This window comes from Cucumis sativus, chromosome 5 (genome assembly GCF_000004075.3).
Source record: "Cucumis sativus cultivar 9930 chromosome 5, Cucumber_9930_V3, whole genome shotgun sequence".
Classification (NCBI taxonomy): domain Eukaryota; kingdom Viridiplantae; phylum Streptophyta; class Magnoliopsida; order Cucurbitales; family Cucurbitaceae; genus Cucumis; species Cucumis sativus.
The window spans coordinates 26,163,389-26,185,164 of NC_026659.2; the positions used below are offsets into that span (position 1 = coordinate 26,163,389).

The 21,776-nt window shown below is 30.8% G+C and overlaps 4 protein-coding genes across 5 annotated transcripts; 1 reads left to right on the forward strand and 3 right to left on the reverse strand.

Annotated features, from left to right (window-relative positions):
* Positions 1–419: 419 nt before the first annotated feature.
* Positions 420–1,834, reverse strand: LOC105435567 (uncharacterized protein At1g27050). The gene is made up of 2 exons (XM_011657360.2): positions 1,380–1,834; positions 420–1,116 (listed from the first exon to the last, which is right to left on the reverse strand). The coding sequence occupies exons 1-2, from the start codon at positions 1,710–1,712 to the stop codon at positions 877–879; spliced, it is 573 nt and encodes a 190-aa protein (XP_011655662.1). The 5' UTR covers positions 1,713–1,834; the 3' UTR covers positions 420–876.
* Positions 1,835–2,897: 1,063 nt separating this feature from the next.
* LOC101206741 (pathogenesis-related thaumatin-like protein 3.5) lies at positions 2,898–5,244 on the reverse strand. The gene is made up of 3 exons (XM_011657363.2): positions 4,716–5,244; positions 3,824–4,097; positions 2,898–3,283 (listed from the first exon to the last, which is right to left on the reverse strand). The coding sequence occupies exons 1-3, from the start codon at positions 5,194–5,196 to the stop codon at positions 3,118–3,120; spliced, it is 921 nt and encodes a 306-aa protein (XP_011655665.1). The 5' UTR covers positions 5,197–5,244; the 3' UTR covers positions 2,898–3,117.
* Positions 5,245–8,031: 2,787 nt separating this feature from the next.
* LOC101204187 lies at positions 8,032–11,487 on the forward strand. 2 transcript variants are annotated; one of them, XM_011657364.2, is made up of 3 exons: positions 8,032–9,026; positions 9,884–10,306; positions 11,193–11,487. In XM_011657364.2, the coding sequence occupies exons 1-2, from the start codon at positions 8,494–8,496 to the stop codon at positions 10,296–10,298; spliced, it is 948 nt and encodes a 315-aa protein (XP_011655666.1). In that variant the 5' UTR covers positions 8,032–8,493; the 3' UTR covers positions 10,299–10,306; positions 11,193–11,487. The 2 variants fall into 2 exon arrangements, with proteins under 2 accessions (XP_011655666.1, XP_004135199.1); XM_004135151.3 differs by lacking the exon at positions 11,193–11,487 and having other exon boundaries at positions 8,033–9,026; positions 9,884–10,451.
* A 1,826-nt stretch (positions 11,488–13,313) lies between these two features.
* LOC101204430 (homeobox-leucine zipper protein HAT5) lies at positions 13,314–14,969 on the reverse strand. Its single transcript, XM_004135152.3, has 2 exons — positions 14,259–14,969; positions 13,314–13,801 (listed from the first exon to the last, which is right to left on the reverse strand). Exons 1-2 carry the CDS (start codon positions 14,637–14,639, stop codon positions 13,418–13,420), a joined length of 765 nt encoding a protein of 254 aa, XP_004135200.1. The 5' UTR covers positions 14,640–14,969; the 3' UTR covers positions 13,314–13,417.
* Positions 14,970–21,776: the final 6,807 nt, after the last annotated feature.

Sequence of the window (21,776 nt, forward strand, 5' to 3'; positions counted from 1 at the left end):
TCTCTATAGACTCACATTCAACTAATTCATTATAAAAGTTCTTTACTCTTCGTGCTTGCCGCTCTAAACTAACACTAATGGTACTTGAGGAATACCATTAAGTGGTGGTTGAGGAATAGTGTGAATAATTAGCATATGATTAAGTAGTATCATAATGATAAAGAGTCAACCTTCATTATTTTCCTTTTACAATTTGAAATTTTTACATTTATTCAATTTTCACTAATTCACCCAATACTTTTAAGAGAGAAATTAAAAATCTCCACAAACATTGATCGTTACAAAAATCCAATACGTTATGTTTGTCCACGCAAATCAACCATAAAGAGTTCCATTTTGTACATAAAAATTGAAATTTTATATTTTGTTACAAAATTGTCCAGAAGAAGCCAGAAACAGTTCCTGCTTAGTCCCAAGGAAGTTCAAGAACACAATTCATTAATAAAAAACTATACAGTGTATATGAAAATCATACACTTGAGCACTCCTTTGAAGTTCTTACATAATGTTAGTCAAGTTCTCATACCTACAACAACTTCTCGCAATCCGACCATAGACATGGTCTCCTTAGAGGAAGCTCTATACTCTTGAAGAAGCTCATATAGCAAGGGGCAAAGATCAAAGCATGACTAGAAGAACAGAGTAATTAAGTAAGCAACTAAGCCTTGATGAAAAGCTTAAGTTTCCTTCTACTAATGGTGGATATACATTAACACAAACTTGGATTTAGGATCATAAAGAAGTTTGAATCAAGAAAAATTAATGGGGGAATATGAGACAACTGACATAAAATACTTGTACACTTAAGAACTCGATCTATACTACACTATACCACACTAAATGAAAAGGAGAAAACAATTGAAGCAATCTGTGAACTTAGAGAATATCGTCATAAGCAACAACTTCCCTGCCCCTGAAAGGCACATCTGACCTTGAAGAACTGTTGCTTCTTCTGGGGTTGACAATGGCTGAAGCAAGCTTATTGCTTCTTCCATGTCTGCTTAGTGGCACCTCTGCCCGCAAGAGCTTTGAAGATAATTCCTTATTCTTGTTAACACCAACGTTAATCCCTTGTCGCCATTGGACTTGAGGATCATTAGCCCATAGTACCTGAACCTGTGGAATTGTACTCAATTTCATCATTCAGAATGATAAGTATCATAGCAGCATATCCAAATTCAGTCTTAAGCCCTAGATAATTATAGATATTTGCACGCAAAATCAGGACCTAAATTCAGATGGGCGTTGAGAATTTTTGCGAGATTTATAGATAACAGTAGAAATTAGACTAAATTTGGAACATATGTCTCTACTGAACAAGAATGATCACAGCAATAGCTTCAATATACTACTTCACAAGGGCAGAGAGAAGAAGGTACCTTTTTGGAATCAATAGTGAAGGCGAAGGAGGGATCAAGCGCAGCGGTCATGGCAGCATCGGCGGAGTCTTTAGTGCGATAAGTGATGTAACCAACACAATCACGGTCGATTCGGATGCGGGAAATGGATCCGTAGATCTCAAAACGGGACTTCAAGTCAAGGACCGAACAGTGTGAAGGAAGGTCAACGACGACTAGGGCAAGGGGTGGCGCAGGTTTTGACACGGGCTTTTCCAAATCATCGTTCTCCGTAGACGGCGGAGGGCGACGCCTCTTAGGGGCAGAGGTAGGAAGGTGGGAGGAAGGGTAGGGTTTATCTCTCTTCCGACCCATGGCTTGTGGGTGGAGCGGGGGCGGAGAATGGGTGGCGCTAAAAAGATAATGCTTTATGCCCCCAATGTATACAAAATTTTCACAACATGAAAAAGAAAAGGAAACATACACATTTTTAATTTTGAAATTTTTTTATGCATTCACAACTTCCTCACTAATTTCTTCTTCTTTTTTTAAGAAATATATTTTGATTTTTTGTTGACGTTGTTCATGAGAGTGATGCACAAAATAAAGACACTTTTAAATGGTTTTTTATATTTATTTTTTAGATATTTTTTTAAAAATAGTAAAATAAATTTAAATATTTACATTATTATATACCACGTGAATGACTATTCGTGATCGAATTTCTTATAAGTTGTAAATATTTTGTAAAATTTACTATTTTTAAACAAAGTTTTTTATTTTGTGTGTTTGATATATATTTTTTAGTACAACAACGTGAATATTCAACTTCTAGCTTTTGTAACACGGGTGATGTGGATCAAATTTTAGTTCTTTTTATATTTAAAAAATAGAAAAAATATATTAGATACTAAATTGTAATAATTTAGTTTATATATTACTTAGGAAATATTGTTAATTTCTCGAAGAAATTCTTGATGCAAGAATGACAAAAAAAAAAAAAAGAGAGAGAGTATAAAAATGGTAAATTTAGCAACAATTTTTAAATTTACAAATAATACCAACAAAAGTAAAATATTATTTTGTGATGTCTATAGATAAAAAGTTGCCGTACACCAATATTGATTTATCGTAAAAACAAACTCATTATTTAGATAGATCGTAATTCAGTTTAACACGATAGGATAAAGTATATGAAAGTCCATAAACATTTCAAAAACTAACCTATGTATTATATGTGTTTCTTATCTCCAAATAAGAGAGCAGACTAAAGTTTGATTATGATAAATATAATGATCGATAAGTTGGGTAAGTAATATAGAAGAGGTATAACTTTCCTTTATCGTAGTATATATAGTATTGAGCATTTTCTTCTATATACCTTGTTGTCACATTATTGCTAAAATATAATATATGATATACTATAACAACTATCCCTTTCGTTAATTAATTCTTTTTAAGATCAAATTAATTAAGGAACCTAATAATTAATTGTATTATTATGCCTAATTAATTTGAAATACTTTAAGAGTTGATTGAATTCCAAACAAAAGAAATCCCTGAAATATTAAAATGAATTCCTTTCAATTGAGCAAGAATGACTCACAATAAGTCCTAATCTTTTACATTAATATAAAGTTTCCATACAAATTTGAAAGGTAGCTAGCCATGGATGTTGCCAATCAAAGGGCTAAGGTGTTAGGGTTTTTAATTTGAGACATCACGACTAATCCATAATTAAGGCCTCTTTGCATGAAGAGATTTAATTTGGGAATGAAAATTAGAAAAATAAGTTGATGAAGATGAAAAATACATTAATTATTACTAAAGAAAAGGGTAAGACTTGGAGAATGGTTGATGATGAAACCAAATGTATGAATTCCCCATCTGCTGGGTCTTCCATTCCTGGAGGAGTGCTTATTGTTTCATTTGTTGTTCCTTTTGATCTGCATTCATTATCCAATTAATTCCATCATTTCTTAGTATAAAACACTTGCACCATTATATGCCCTTAAACTAAACTAAATTTACACGTCGAGTACTATCAAATGAACATAGATTTAATCTCAAAATCACCTATCTTATAAGTTAATAATGCATCTTATTAATTAATAAAGATGTTAGACTAACTTCTTTCTTTTTTTTTTCAACGTGAAATTGTAAGAAAGAGTAAAAACTATGATAAAATTATTAACTATTTACCTTTCTACATAGATTAGGGTTTTTATCAATTGATTAATTAAATATTGAACTTTTGAAAGTGCATCGATCAACTTACATCCTTTATATCAAACATGTAATTTTACTAACGAACAAACTCTAAAATTTTCTTACTAACCCTTAAAGCTTTTAAATCAACTTAAAGAGTCATTTTAGACGAAATTTAAGGAGATATATATTTAAGTGATCTAAAAATATTATTATGTACGAGTACGTCGTGGATAACACAAAAATGAGTAAATGTTAAGTAACACGGGGAGACATACCCGTTAGGGTCGGGGCAGAAAACAATAGTATAATCGTAAGCTTTGCAAGTGAAAGTGCTGGTGCCATCATCATAAGCATAACTGTAAGCCTTTGGACAAGCATGTTTGAAAATGGAAGAGTAGATGGATGGATGGCATGTATTAGGGTTTGAGAATTGTCCACTGCAGCAATATTGATCAAGCCCAAATGCCTCACAAGCGCTTTTGCATGCGATCACTCCTCCTTGTACTCCACCATTCTCTCCCCCCACTACTTGCAGCTCTTTTGGGCAACCTACAAACATATATATACATATATATGTTTTATTCAATTTCAACTTTAATCATATTTAAGCCCTAAATTTCTATATATATGTCTTTCTGTTCTTTAAATTTTCAGCGGGGTTTCAGAGATGACCACAAAAAGAATGATACAGTTTATCAAAGATAAATATAAATTTAATCCATCATGTTATGATCAGAATTTGTTAGAAGAGTCATTAGATAATAAACTATTTGATATAATCATATCGTTTGTTTGTAAACTATATCTTAGGAATTGCTAAAATCCTAGCCAAGTTTCTAAAATTTAAAGATGTAGTTCTTTTTTCTAAAAAGAGAAACTCTTTCTTGTCTAATTATTTTTTAATTTGACTTAGAATTCAAATATTATACTAAAGGAAGAAGAAAAATCCATGAAATTAAAGAGAGAGAAAAAAAAACAAAGGTTATGTTTTCATAACGATTTTCCTTTTATAGATTTTGAGATTTATATTTGTTTATCCTCGACTTGAAAACAATAAACTCATTACATGTATATAACGAAAAAATTAGATAAACAAATGTTAATACATTGATTTCAAAAAACAAAATATTTATTGAAAGAATCGAGCAAAACCATTTAAATACGCACCTAAATTGAGATCGTAAGAACATCCAGTGGCATTACAAGGCCCATAAACACCTCTGGGCACAACAACGAGCGGCAAATTATAGCCATCAACAATACTAACATCATAGAAATCTTTGTCATCTCCAATACCCACAGTGATCTCAAACAAGGAAGCTGGAGGAGCAGCACCATTCCCATCACATTCCAGCCTTCCCCCACAATCTCCCGTTTGACATTTCCCAATTCCCGACTCGTCGAAGTTGCATCCCGTCCTAGCCCATATTCGTCCCGACCATCCTGGAGTCGATGGGATTCTAATGCTTTGTCCCGACTCCAAACGAAACCCCGTCGTGGGAAGTGGCGGCGTGCCCGCACCGGAAAGCGTGCCGGGCCATATGGGATGAGGGCAATTGTTTGTGACGGTGAAGATGGAAGCATGAGAAGAAGAGAAGGAAGCAATTAGAATGGGGATTATAAGAAAGAAGAAATTGGCAACATTCATTTTGTTGAGTTTTTTGTGTTGAGTTTTTTTTCTCTTTTTTCTTTTGGTTTTTGGTTTTTGGTTTTTGGAGGAAGAGAAAATGGAAGCTAAGTTATATATCTATTTATATATGTGTGTGTGTGAAGGTATTATTTTTGAAATGTGTTTGTTTGAATAATTTTCAAATATTACTATACTTTAAGAGGGGATATTGTGGAATATGAATTATTATTCTCAGCCGTAAGATGAGTTGTTGAGGTTTAGTATTTTGTTTTATATTAAAGTCCTTTTGCATAAGTAATTCCTTCCTTTTGCCAATTACACAAGACACCAAAACTACAAGAAATTATAGCATTTGTGTCATTTAATTATAAGAATAAAAATTTAAAAACCCAGAAATATGAGATTTTAATAGCTTTTGTTTGAAGCAAAAAAAACGCTATTTAAAGTTTAGTGAAGAAAATCATTGCAATTTTGACCATATTGATTCAAACTTTGGCCAACTATCCCATCAATTCTAACAACAACAAAAAAAAGCTATAGATCTTCCTAAATTTGTTGTTGAATAAAATAAAGTTCTGCATAAAGATAATTTTAAGCAAGTACATGATTATTGAAAAAGGAAAATTTGTCAAATATCATTATTTTCTTAAACTTGGATTAATTTCATCTCATGCCTACAATGTATGTTTGATAGTTTATTGAATATACTAAAAAAAAAAAACTTTAATGAATTTTAAAATTTAAAGTAAATTTACGAGTTTAGAGATTAATTTCTTTTAGAAAAAGTTTTAGAGATATATTATTGAGCTCCACCTTAAAACCAAAAAATAGTTTCTCTTGTATTATTTTATTACTTACTTTTTGAATTAATGTTTGTAAAAGGTGTTTTGTAGTTTAATTTCAACCAAATCATATATTCTCTTCTCTTCCATCTAATATATCCTTTACTTTTCTCTCACTCTTTGTGTGTTCTGTCAAACTGATATTTCCTCTATTCTTTCTTTTTTCTGTCCAAAATGTGTTGTAATAATGGAAGTTTCCCATAATAATTAGTTTATTTTATTTTAACATTTGGTCATTGAAAGGGCTTCCTATTCTCAATGAGATCAGTTTCAACCTTATTATTATTCCTCCAGCCTTCTTTGGTTTTAGGAGCTGTGATTTAAGGGTAAGGATTTGCTTGATTCCATTCTCTCTCTATCATCATAAGGATTTGCTAAAATCTTTCTGTTTTAATCATTTTCATGTTCTTTGTCATTCAACTTCTCTACTTCTTTTTGCAGATTATTATGGTTTGTTTAATTTCTAATCTAAAATCAAGTAGGGTTGCAAATGGGGGAGATAAACAACAATGGTCACAATTTTAGTTTTGGATCCTAATTTTTGTTCATCTAAATAATTAAACCTTTACTTCCAAATCTTTATAAAAGTTTTTTTTTTTCTTTTTGTTTTTATGGTAATAATGTTACTTTGAAAGGAATATAATATGGTTGTTTTTAAAATATATATATTTTTCCTTTTTCTTTATTATTATAAATTTATAATTGGTGGTGTGTGTTAAACATTTTTATTTTTGATTCTTTTCGGATGTGATTGGAGGAAGTATAGAACTTCACCCAAATATTTTACTCAAAGTTTTAAACTAAATAAAAGTGGTCTTTCAAGTCAATTTGTTAGAAAGTGATCTTTAATTCTATTTTGGCCGTGATTTAAATCTCTCACATCAAAATCTAAACATTAACGATTAACGATGAAGAGTTAGTTTGTATTGTATTAAGAAAAGAATGTTTTTAAAAAAGCTTATCTTTCTACCATTAGTTTAAAATGCATTTAAAAATGTATTGTCGGTGACTTCCAAACTATTTAGTTTTTTTTCTTTTCAAGATAACTTATTTTCTAAATTAAACACTTAAAAATGTAATCCAAATACACCATAAATTTATAACTTAACAATATATTTTGATATCATAATTTCTAACTTAGAATGTAGTTTAGTTGTAAAAAAAAATTGAGTTTAAGGTTTAGGGTTTTAGAATGATTGTGACACTGTCATAAATAGTAAATATGAGAAAAGTAATATTTTGTAATTTTTAAGAAATATGAGTATTTAAATGATAGATAAAACTTTATTATAGATTTTTTATAGAAAAAATTAAACAAAGGTATCATTATAATTATAATTACGTGTTGCCATCCAATGTGGTATTTCTTAGGGATAATTTGGGACAAAAGTGTATAATTGACGAGAAATGATAAAGTAAAAAAAAAAAAACATGATACGTGCCAAAAGTAACTATGCTAGGAAAAGGGGACTAGCTTAGACCAAGCTCAAATCATAACCCAACATGAGACTCGCCCTAGCCAAATACAAAATTGAGCTCATAATTCTCTGGCTCAATTTGTTATACTAACATAAACAACTTGAAAACCAAGGAGAACACTCTACGTCAGTTTTTTCTACAAATACATCATTCTGATTATATACGAGGTAACATGAGTTTGACTCTCAAACTCTTTCTAACTTCCATCTTTTTGGTACAACTTGAAGATCATGTACGTTTATCCTTATCTAAAATTGAACATGATAATCATAGGAGTTGTCACCAAAAGTGGTTGCTAGAGTTGGACACACAATGGTATTTACTAGATTGAGTTGTTAGGTGATAGTTGCAAGGTATGTAAACTCGTTTAAAATATTAAATGAGTTTGATAAAGAATACATACTATATTTTATGTTTTCATGTGTTGAACAAATATGTTTTTGCTAATAACTTAGTTATATTTTAAAAAGTGATTTTGTATGTTGATTTTGGAAATTGAGGAGGAAGTAGGAAGTTTGTAACTTCCACAACTAAACCTAACTCACGTTCGTCAGCCCAACATTGGTGACCTGAGTATGTAGTTTGATTATCATTATTGCATCACATCTTCTTCTTCTTTGTCTCTTAATCTTATCCAAATTAAGCCAAACCAAAAACCTCGATAAATCCTTCCTCTTGTTGCTTATGCCGTTTCTTCCCACTTTCCTCTCTAACAAATTCCCAGTGACCCTCATCATACTCTTCCTACCCTAAAATCAGCAATGCCCTTTCCAGTTCATCACAATTTGCAAAGATTCAACATCTCCGCTCCAACCCCTTCGATTGACATTGGACGAATCTCCTCTAAACCCTCTTCTATTATCATCCCCTGAATCAGTTTCCAATGCCATAATCCCACTCCCCCCAAATGTCTCAGCTAAATCCCTCTGGTGCTGAAGACGATTTTTCTTGAACAATTCGACCCCCACTCGTATTCTTTAGCTTCCGGTAACCGATGACTACTTCTTTGCCATTAACTTCACCGTTGTTCTCTGCATTTTCGCCGAGAAAGACCCTTTTTTCGCTCAAGCTTAATCGGCCCTCCATCACTCGGAGTACACAGTCTCTCCACTTCTCGAGTCCATTTGTAAATGTTCCTCATTTCAACTGTTTTGATCCTGTTTCCAGGACTTCTCGGATCATTCGTACTGTCCCTCGAAGTTCTTCAAATGGGTTTCTCGAAGATGACGAGATTATCCCTTCATTTGAGGAGAAGCCGGTTAAAGTTCTGTTGTTGGTTCTGTTTTGGGCATCTTTATCCCTTGCTTGGTTTGCTGCTTCTGGGGATGCTAAAGCTGCTGTTGATTCTATCAGAGCTTCGAATTTTGGGCTAAAGATCGCCAGCGCATTGCAAAACTCAGGCTGGCCTGCTGAGGCTGTAGTGTTTGCCCTTGCTACGCTTCCTGTAATTGAGCTCCGTGGGGCCATTCCTGTTGGTTACTGGATGCAGCTTAAGCCTGTTGCTCTAACCGTTCTATCAGTACTTGGGTGAGTTCTCACGTTTTAATTTCTGAAAACTCCATTTTTTATTCTACGTGTTCTCCCAATCTGTTACTTATCTCTAGAAATTAACAAATCGTCAGTGCTATGATCAACTAGTTCCTCTTCAATCTGCCCTTTGGAGAGAAAGGCCGTTTGCTTTGGCTTGCTGGTGTGTCCACAGTATTATGGGTTTTGTGAGTGAGTGCAACTGAAGGGTGTTTAGAGGTGTGGAAGGAAACTAGGGAGTTATTGTCCCTTTTGGCTTCCATTTCAAAACCTTTTTGTAATTATTCCGTAGGAATATATTCGTATAATTGACGTCTCTTCTTGCAAAGGGAGTCCCTCTTGTTTTTGTGTGTCCGTGTATTCCTTTATTTTTTTTCAATGAAAAAAAGATATTATATTTCTCCTCAACTGCCGCTGGCTTTTGTGTTTGTGTACTTTTCATTCACATACACATCGATGTAAAGACAAGGTGAAAATTTCAGTTCAAATAAACTAGATATGGAGTAGATTGCTACAAGCTCATGCTTTATTGGTGTTACAAATGTAAGTGGATCTTTATGTTTATTGAGGAATAGATGGTATGTTCCGTCAAACAAGATGTGGAGATTTCAAACCTCAACGTGTTTTCATGGAGACACAATCTTCCTATGAATCATTGAGGGCCTAAATCTTGAAGAATTAGCCAAGTCCTTTAAACATTGATGAATGTTTGAAGTGAACTTTGAAATGGTTCATAAGTTTTTTGGAGAAGTGAGTGATGCATTTTTTTTCCATTTTCTATGTTAACTTAAATAACCAACACCTCTTCTGCACAAGTGATTTTTAAAGTCTGATTAGATGAAATAAATGAACTGCAGGAACATGGTTCCTGTACCCTTTATCATACTCTATTTGAAGAAATTTGCAACTTTTCTAGCGGGAAGGAATGCATCTGCCTCTCAATTCCTCGATATGTTATTCAAGAGGGCCAAAGAGAAAGCTGCACCTGTTGAAGAGTTTCAGTGGCTTGGTCTAATGCTATTTGTGGCCGTGCCTTTCCCCGGAACAGGAGCTTGGACTGGTGCCATAATAGCTTCCATCTTAGACATGCCATTCTGGTCAGGTGTCTCTGCAAATTTCTTTGGTGTTGTAGTGGCAGGGCTTCTAGTCAACTTGTTGGTGAATCTTGGTCTGAAGGAGGCCATTGTCACTGGAGTGATTCTTTTCATTATATCAACATTCATGTGGAGCATTCTTCGAATGATAAAGAAAAGCTTTGAGAAAATGAACTAATCCAAAAGGTTGTATTTCTATGTCTACTGACAATGAACCACTTTGGTCTGATCTTAGTCTGATATATCTTGACTTAGATTTGTTACTTGTTAGTTTAAGTTGTAAGTTTGGAACTCTGATCAATTGATTCCTTACTCTTTTCTTGGTGGCATAGATTTTTTTTTCTCATATCATATTAAGAATAGAGTAATTGACAGTGTGGAGATACTTAACAGTAGATAGAAAGCTTGTCTTGCGAACACTGTTCAGAAGAGAACATCCACAAACAACTTTCATTTGCCATACTAAGCCGAGAAATGTTGTGTAAATTCCGGTATTCCGATTGCTCTTTGCACGTGTAGAATTGTGAATCTTGTTCTTTAGATGTCAGCAGGAGCAAATATAGTTGTGCTTCGAACGTTGAAAATTCGTGCTCGAATGTTGTGGTCTGGTTTGATTTACAGGCAAGCATCCTTAGTTGGGGTGCAAAAATGGCAAGAAACTGAACCACCCAAAAACCATGGATTTGCCTTTAATTGCAATAATATATGAACCTGATGATTACTTCTTTAATGATTGACGTGGGTTCACAAATCTGAACATAATTCAACGGTTGATATGGGATCTCGAGTTGACTCTTTGGTATCTATACTATGCGGCTCTCATCTTGTTCTTAGGTTTGTCTGCCATTTTGTTGCATGTGTTTTTTTGCTGCTGCACATCCTGAGATTGATTGTACATTTGTACTACAAATGAAAGATCCTTCATGAATCTGATTTTTTTCATGGTTTGTTCCCCAAATTAAAATTTTTTAGTGTTGATCCTTTAAGCTCGGTATTGCTTTCTACAGAAATCCTCCTCTTAAATATCTTGTTGCGCTCTTCTAATGTTGCGTTCGTCACTCTTTGATGACAGGTTTATGGCCACCCTTTCAAGTTGGGTATTTTTCTATAGCCATTCTTCATCATTTTCAAGGGGATTTTCCATGACCAAGCCTCAAAAGTTTTTATGACAAAGACTTTAGATTTGCAGTGACATTCTTCAAATTCAAGTTCCAATTTATCTTAAAAGTTCTGAATTCCTCATCTCTTGAATTTAGCTTTATTCTTTATGACACCTAAAAACTTTCTCAAGAATTAATGCGAATCAATATAATTATGAAAATAGCTGTACCTTAGTTTAATGACAGTTCAAGTTGTTACATATTCTATTGTCTTCCTTCAAGTTGCTATACATTATTAAATTTAATAACACTCCCAGTCATGGAACATTTCATTTAATTAAAAAAATATCTCCCAACTCATTTCATTCTTTTAAGCATCGATCTATAATTTCGAGAAGAAAGTCTCGTGCATGTTTCAAAATTGTCTAATCATTATTTGTCACATAGTAAAATCATCTTATTCTTTAAAAAATTATTTTCATTCAATTTTGTATGTATCTTATTCTTTAAAAAATTATTTTCATTCAATTTTGTATGTATGTAATATGTCCAAGGTGCATAGAGATATGTGCATCTTTTCATAAATTAAAAACAAAACCGACACACTCATTATCAACTGATTGCGATGGACAAAACCGCCAAAACACATGTGCGAAATTCTAATGCCTCCATTCCAACAGTTCAAAGATATTGAAATCCCATTCTTGCCAGGTGTCACCAATAATCACTCGCACGTGCACAATTTCTTAATCAAATGATAACTCAATTTCTTTAAACACATAAAATTGAGAAACTTTCAGTTCATTTGTTACTGTTTCTTTAGCAGAAAAAAAAAACCACCAATCATTTTCTCTCATAAAGAAACACCCAATTGACTGGCTCAAAAAATTGATACGTCATTGAAATTACTTCTACAGAACGATTTTTAATGTAAGAGAAGGACGTGACAGAATATAAACCATAAGAGTTTGAGCTAACATAGTCCACAAAAAGAAGAGATTTTGATTTTTTTTTAACCTTTTTTGTTTTGCTTTCATGGATGGTGATGGTTCATTCAATCAGATTAAGGGACTGTTATTGGAGGTTCATTGCTGAGACAAAAAGGTTAATATCAAACTCAAAACTTATATCAATAATGGAAGGTGGGAGGTGTCAATGTCCATGAAACAAGAACAAGCAATGGAGGGATGTGGCCCAAAAGTCATTTTGGCTTGTTCAAAAGCTTTTGACATCTGGGGCCATTCACAATTTGGACTTTCTACCTGCAAATTTTGACATTTTTACACTATCAACGTGATGCATTAAGCTTATTAATTAGTGTTAACGTTTGCGTAAGGTCTTGATTGTATGATTGCCTTTTGAAATTTGTGGATTTTTCTACCTCATTTGACAAATGGCTTCAACCTGAGATGGTGCTCAGAAACAAACAATTATAGGATTTGTTAAGAACAGTAAAGCTATAGAGAGAGCCATTTATAACTGGAGAGAATAATTTAAATTATAGAGTTATAGATCTCTTTTAAGATAGATTTTATATAACACTCTTCTAAACTTCAGGTTAAAAACTTAAAGTAACGTAATACAACAAATACAAAAACAAATTCAAGTCATTCTAAACATTTCAACGAGATCTTATTTATGTTATTTATGATTTTGGTTCTATTGTTCAAAGAAGTACACTTTGTCCAACCTTTGAGTTTGTTGGAGATTTTTATTCGTTATATGATGTTTTCTATCTAATAAAAGAACCACTATATTTCTGGCGGTGGACGTAAATTTCTATATCAATTCCTTATTGTTTACATTTTTTTGTTTTTCTTTGATTGTCGAACTAATTTGTAACTTTTTGTATCGAAAATATAACTGTTCATATATTTCATTCTAATCAGAAAGTTGAGTTCTTTTTACTGTTTATCAACCTTGGGTTTTGCCAAAGTATTCACTTTTTTTCCCTTTTCATCTTATGACATGCTTTGTGTAAATGTTACTTTTTTCTTCTGTTTACTTTCAGAACATTTTCTTTGTTATTTCTTTGTCGAAATGGATCTTTTTGCTGGTTTTGAAGTAGACATAATTTAGATAATTACTCAAAATGACAGTAAATGAAGAAGTCATACTCATGATCACTTCCACTCTTTTATTTCTAATCTTCAGTAGATTCGAACATTTTACTGAGAATTATTATACTCGATATCTACTAAGACCAAAAGCAGAAAGATTGATTTTCAACTGCACTACTAAGAATGTTAAAGGAATTCATGAGCTCATTGGCAGAAAGTTCATCTTCTAGTTTCCCTAAGCAACCTAACTCATCTTCTTCATCTTGCAAGAAATTGGCTGACTTTGATTGGTTATCCCTTGTGGGGCTTTCAGAATAAAAACCATCACTTTTGCTTGAACTCAGGCTACCTTCTTCATGTCTCGATGAACCCATTTGAACTTTATACAAAATTTCACCCATTGTCTTTGCGTTTGCTTTTTCAAGTTTTGTGACTGATGAATCCATGGCTTCAACTCCGACTGGTTCAAAATGATTCTTCATCTTCTCAACAGCAGCCCATGTTGTTCTTAGTTGATCAACCTGGTAGAAAACCAGATTACACTTTGGATAAAAGTGGTTGTGAAATAGAACACATTTTCTCTAAGTTGATACGCTTAGTAGAAATCGTTTGAAAGACTTTGATAAAAGTGTAAGTTGATCCAACTAGTAGAAAATGAAACATTTTCTCTAACTTGATAACTATTAATAAAAGTTGTTTTCGAGTGAAAAACATCTTAAAGTATTCGATGTACACACTCTTGATATATCTTTAATCCTTTAAAATCAATGTTGATGGTATGAAAATCACGTTTAAAAGTACAAAATTAAACTCCAAATTGATTTTGAAATATTGAAGTCATATTTAGGAAGATGAGTGAGCATTAAAAAGTGAACAAAAAGTGGACAATAAATAAGAATGGGACTGAAACAAAACGACAATGAAGATAATATCTAAACAGATCTGAAGTTTTAAATGCCATAAACAGAGAGTCCATACCTCTGCTTTGAGTTCATGATTCATATTAAGAAGACTGTCAAAATCACTCTTAAGCTTATCATATTCAGCACTCAAACATTCATAATCACTCTCAATTCTTTTCATCTTTGATCGAGCCCTTCGATTCTGAAACCAAACCGCAACTTGACGAGGCCTCAACCCAATCTCCTCAGCAATTTGAACTTTCCTCTCATGTTCAAGCTTATTCTCATCATTAAAATTCTTCTCAAGCAACCGAACTTGATCAACTGAGAGCCTTCTTTTCTTCCCACCAAGAGTCGTTCCTTCTCCTTTCATGGAAGAGCAAGAATCAGAGACCCAGAAACAGGGGAGAGAAGAAGCTTCAGGTTTTGATAGAAAATGGGTTGTTTCAGAATCCATAATTGAGAAATGGGTTCATGTGGGATTCTCAAACGAGGGTGAAAAATCCAAGCCTTTTAGCTGTTTTTTTTTTCGGTTGAACAAGTGAGAAAAATGTAGAATTGTGTGTGGAGTGGTGTGGTAATGTTGAAAGTTTCAGAGGTGGAGAGAGATGGGATTCATGAAGTAATGCAAATTATATATAAATTGATGCAAAAACGTAAAGGACAAAGATGGAGAAAAAAGTTGAAGTTGAAGAAGAAGTTTGGTGAATTGGGTTTGCTTATAGACATAGACAGGAAGAGAGAAGATGAGAGAGAGATTTGAATTTTTGCTGTCTAAAAGAAAACAATGCCCCTCGTGTTCAAATTACACCAAAAAAAAAATGCAAAGTTCAAACTATATTTAATATCAAATCCAACTTTTATAAACGTTTTAAAACTATCACTCAACTATTTTAACTCATTATCACATTGTTTCAAGTCTCAATTTATGTTCTCAAACGTTCGTTTTAAAATATTTACAAATATTTTTAAAATAATATTGCAACTTCTTGAAGTCAGGTGTAATGAATTAGTACAACAAATATGTGAGATTTAGAAAAAGTTGAATATGTTAACTACCTTTTTATACACCAATTTTAAACCATATACCATCTCAAAATAAACTTTGGGATTAAACATAAAAATTAAATAAAGATTAAAGAGAAGTTGAAGGATCAAACATTTTCATATACCATAATCTTGACCTTTATCACTTTCTTCTAAAACATTATTTATATTTTCTATCTCAACATTATTTATATAATATCAAAATCAACAGATTTTTTGGTTGTATATATAAATAAAAAGTCCATCTAAAGGAAATATGAATTTGTAATTTTGTAATTTATTGTAGTTAGAGTAGTTTGGGGTATTTGTACCATCCCTACATTACAATCACATGATTTGGATATCTTATCATGAATGGTGTCATTGGTCCCTCACATTGAAATTAAGTGACATTTCATTAATTAATATATGAACTGTTAAACTATGGGCCCAAACTCTATCTTTTACTTCCTCCCAATACTACACTCAATTCCATTACTCAATCCCTAAGAACTTGATAAATGGAGCCAAATTAAGATCACAAGGGCCATCTTATTTTTCATTTGAAAAGAAAGATATATGTTTTTTCAATGTCTTTATAGAAAAGTGACCATACCTTTACGAGAGTCTAGAAATTTGTTGCAACATTTTCTTTACAACGTTGAAGTGATAAAATAAAATTGTGATTGGTGGTGGATAAAAAAATTTGTTGACAGAAACTTTATAGTTTAATAATGTATGTATAAAGAGCATGAAGTTAAGAGAGGTTACTCGTCTAGATCTATACCAAATCCGTCAGTGAATGTGACTTTTGGGTTATACATGCAATTCCATTTCATTGCCATTTTGATTTTAAATCACTAAAGAGTCGTGGAATATTGGCTACAAACTTTATGTAAACATCAAAAGGAAAAGATAAAAAAGAAAAAGCAAAACAACTACTTTTCATATTACTTTTGCTTTTCTACTTGACCCATTTTGAGTGCAAAACAACTATCACTTAAAATGTATAAACTTGCTTCTTCTTTTCAAGACTTGCCTTTTTCTTTTTTCTTTCAACTTTTTGTTTATGGAGTTGAATATGTTAGAGCTTATAAATTTGTTTGCTTAACATTCACTTTTCACTAATGTTTTCATAAATCAACTCAATTTTGGAAACTTAGGGTTCTATAAAAACTTTATTTTTGTTTTTATAATTTGACAAAAGAAAAGTAGAAGGAAATTTGAAATAGAAAAGGGTAAGAAAGCAAGCATTGTGTAGTAGTAGAAGTAGTAGGAGAAATTTGTATTGTCAAATCGATTGAAATAACTTTGATTTTAAAATATCAAGTTGCACATTAAATGGAGGAAGGAAGCCCACATATAAATTATGAAACGTGTCATGCTATCTTTAATTGATTTGATTTGTTTTTTTAAATGATTTGATTTGTACTCTTAATTTGATTATTTAAGAAAGAAAGAAAAAAGAAACTTAACTATAAACCTTCCATTATAATTAATGAGTGTTATTGTAACATTATTTGTACTCTTTTTCTTGTCAATGGCATATCAGAGAAAAAGTTCAAATGAAAATCAAAAGAATATTCTATCAATCCATCAAAAGAAAGGAAGATCTCATATTGTTAGGAGTTTTGATTTGTGTTTTATTTATTCCTTTGAGTTATAGTATTGGAAAAAGTATATCAAATGTATATATAATAATTACAAGAATGGTATTTAAGTCAACTTGAGATTTTCTTTATTATTAACGTGAAAGTGTGCTTTTCTAATTAATGGTTTAAATAACCATGCCAATTTTTTTTAAAATTAAAAGAATAACAAAGAATGAAATAAGGGTTACCAAATAGAACTTAATTAAGTTAATGGATGAATTTAGTTTCAATGTAAATAATTTTTTGTATTACATATATATTTTACCATTATATTAAACAACTTTAGGTTTGAAAACTTCTAAAATGAGAAAGTTATGTTTATCAAGTTTGAATTGTATTGAGATAATGCACACATAGTTTAGTTGATTAATTAGTAAAATGGCATGAGGTCTTGAATCTCAGATTATTACATTTCTTTAAGAGAAATCTTTTCCACCATTTATAAAGTAATATTATAATATTATGAAATGGAGAACATAATAGCATATTGTTATTTTATGTTATTCTATAAAAAGAAAAACATGTTTAGTGCTAAAGCAATTGAATAATCTAACAATGCATAGGCAACCTTCATTTAATCTTACAAACATTTCACCTTTCAAACTAAGAAACCCTAAACTACAACAATTAAATATACTTCAACAGCTTTAATCACTAAACAAATATGCTATATATATATATATATATATATTAACCTACAATAATTTTTATTATTATAACGATATGCATTATGTGACAATATGTCTAAATAAGAGTTATATTTTGGGGTAAACTACATTCATAAGATTGGTGTAAAAGTAATTAAAAACTACATTTTATGAGACAAATCATTTTAAAATGCTAATGTCAACTAAAATATCAATAAAATATGGATAAAAATATTTTGAAAAATTACAAAAATAAAGAAATCCATTTTAATTAATAAATAACATTTTATGTTTTTTTAAATAAATTAGTATAGGAGTGTTTCAAAAATAGAAAAATAGGAAGAATTGTGAAAATAGTAAAATGGGTCAACTATTTATCCTTCATAAAAAAACGATAAAATTGACGTAGATATTTGGTTAATTTTATTTTGTTTTTGACAATTTTATATATTGTATCTATAATTTATAGAAAATTTGTTATAAATGAAAAAAAGTTATTATTAAAAAATTGAGGGAAATTTTTGTTTGAAAAATGTATGTTTCTGTGAAAAAGGAAAACATTGGTCGGTGGGCACACTTTTGACTTCCTCGCTCGCTGCCAATAACACAGAGCACTTCTCCGCCAAATTACTTCTTTCGGTTTTGTTCTTGCTTTGATCCACACATTCTAAAATGCTTAGATGATCGAATGGTTCTGATTGTTGCATTTACAATTCTATTACTATTTTGATTTGTACCTAATTAATGACCATTTTAAGAAATATCTCAAAGCATCCAACAATTGCTTTGATCAATGCCTTCATCTTCCTCAAATAGCTCAAACAAATCCACACCCAATTAGCTCAATTATGGCCTTTTTAATGTTGGGCAACTTTTAGGCCAATTTGTTACATCCATTTCCTTAAAAAACCCCACCGATCTACCGGTATTCAAACCAAAATTTGGACCAATGTGCTTTAAACTCCATGATCAGAGAATATTCCAGAAGCTTAACTCCACACAAAAGCTTCCAATTATTCAACAAAATTCTCCAATCTAATGGTGCCCTTATCAAACATGATTTTGAATTTGACCCACGTGTTGAAAGTGGGTTAGTTTTTATGCATGCTGAAGTGGGTTGTTGAATTCATGTTATCGTATGTTTGAATCAGTTTAGGAGCTAAATATAGTCTGTCAGATGGCCATGGTGAGTGCTTGTGTCAAATGTGGTGATACTGATTTTGCATGCTCGCGACCTGCTCGACGTAATGCCCAACAGGGATTTTGTGTCATGGAATTCTATGATTGTTGATATGCACAACGGGGGCAATCAAGGGAAGCTTTAAATCTGTTTAAGCTTACGCAAATAGATGGTGTCAAGGTCAATGAGGTGCCTATGGTTTCGGTTTTAACAGCCTGCGCTCACTTGGATGCACTAGACAAAGAGAATGGGCAAATGCTTATATAGAGAGGAAGGTCGGTTTTTACTTATAATCCTTGAACTAATTGTTGTTACAAAAATTTAAAATTTATAAATTGATTTATTTAGGAATTTAGTTTATATAATTATAAGTTTTTAGTAAGGCTTTTGTAAGCGAAACACAGTTAAAGGTGTAAAATTTGTAAGCGAAACACAGTTAAAGGTGTAAAATGACACCTTGCAAAAGGCTTTTGCAAGTACAAATTGATATTTTCCCTTTTAAGAAAGAGGTATACGAGTGTTTGGGTTGGGCCTAAACAAAAGGTTCAAATAGTTTGGGCTGAACAAGCTGCATGTGCAAGTCTTGCTTTGTGCTCTTATGGAGCTCAAACTTAACCACAAAACCAATCTAACAATTCAACATTCTAAGCAAAATGTTGTCATATAAATAGATAAGCTTATATTCATTTTTCAACGATGAAAATCAATTTAGTAAATCTTTAATATGTATCTTTTTCAATTTCTATGTGTTTATATCTCGTTATAAATTTGCAAAATGTTAATTTCTTGATCGTTTTATTGAACAAAATTGTATACAACTAGAATGCTTTGTAATATAAGTTTATTAGTAAAGAAAATTAATTTGGGGAGTAAAAAGGAAAATTTTCCAAACTAATAAACATTTTATTTCTATTCTCTGTTGGTATTCTGTTTTTTGGATTTTTTTTTTCTTTTTGAAAAAATAAAATCTACAAAAACGTTGGTCTTAAAATATATATATATGTAAAAATTTAGGGCACATTCCCTCATATTACATAGGTTTGTAATATACCCACCAAATTAATTGAATAAATAATTTCTTATTAAAAATAAATCATCCTTTATTATTGTAAAATTGAATGATCTCATATTATAGAATTATGATTTCATAGAATATCTTTCCATGAACTCTCAAATTGTCCTTAATTACCAATTGATAAAGAGATTTTTAGTTCCTCAATCGCTTGATAAAGAGATTTTTAATTAAAATCAAGAAAATATGTTAAACCTTCAAATCATATTTAATTACCCATTAAAATTTTTAAAAATGAAATAACTTGTATACGATTTTAAGAGAATTTTCTAATAGCAAAACTTAAAAGGTTGTACTGTCCAAATTTTGGCTTAATTTTTATGGTGAAGTTAGAGGATTAAATTAGCAAAGGCTTAATTAATCATTCTTATCCTTACTCAAAAAGTCAATGAAAATGTATAAAAATCTTTGTTACGCTAACTTGTATATATAATCAACTTTGCACGTTTACTCAATCATCTTTTTTCAACAAAGACACTCAATTCAAATTATTCAACTGGCCAACTCTCATATCAAGAAGATATTTTCGAATCCAAAGTCTAACAACGGCATTCTTTTTCCAAATCAGCATAGATTTATACATACACACATACATGCATACATATATATATATAACTAAAATTTCTTTAAGAAAAAATATAATGTTTGTGAAAATGTTAATAAAAATAATAATATAGCTTTCGAAATGTCACACCTTACCACATGTCAATCATTCAACTATTTAAAAGGCGTCATCTACAAATATAAATTAATCTATATATATACACACACATAATATATATACATACGTGTGCGCGTTCAATTTCTATTGGTTTAGTTCTTTTTTATTTTTTATCTTCTTATTTTGTTAAGAAACTCATTAGAATCCTATATTTTAGCTTGATTTGAAATTAGCATTTAAATAAATATTGATAGTTTAATAGATGCTTGAGTGTATTAATTATATTATATTTTAAAAATAGTGATTACTTTATTATATTAAATAAAAAATATATATCGTTATTATATATATTACAAAAAGAATCGAGCAAATAATTATTTTAGAAAAGTTGAATAAATAATTACTTATTAGAGAAAATTCTACGATCAATTTACAACTATTTAAATATAAGAATTCAATTAATGAATATGTATTGATGAAATTTTTGTTTTACACGTTTATGTTTTTAGATTGGATACCAAACATTTCTTACGTATATTAAATTTTCTTACAAACGAAATATATGGTTATTGTTAAATTTGACTAAGTACTATTTATGATATAGCAATTTAATTTAAAATCAATTTTTTTATTATACATTTTTTTTTAAAAAAATCAACTTCTTTTCAATTAATATTTCTGAAGAGTATTTAAAATTCAACATATTTGAAAGATAGATTGACCATGAAAAGTTGCTTTCATAAAAGTAAAGACGAAATGGAAAAAGGAAGTATTAATAATACAAGGTGTTATTAACATATATCATTGTGGATAAGAAGGAAGCAAAATTCATCCATTAAATTATTTTTGGAATTTCTAAATGTGACGATGTTATAAACATTATTATTACTTATTAGGATACATTTTTTTCCCCAAAGAGACAAAAATAAAATAGATAATTAATACCAATAAATAGCCCCATTTTCAAGTCAATTCATCATATACTGAAAATTTAGGACAATAACAAACTTTTTTTTTTCTAATTTTTTTCAAATTTATCTACCTAATAATTTAATCCCTAAATCTAAATAAATAAAAAGTAACTATCTAATCTCTCGTGAAAAATAATATAAGAAAGTATATGTCAATTTTTTATCTTGTATAAAAAGTATAAGAACTAAATTGTTGCGTATCAAAATTTAGAGACTCAATTGTTACAAATTTTAAAGTATTAGAATTAAATGGATTTTTTTTCCAAAAATACTCTTTTATAAATGTATATGAAATCTATGACTAATTAGAGATTAAAAGTTTATACCCTCTACTTTGTATAATATTCTTTTTATATATAATAGTAGGAAGTGAGGATAAACATGT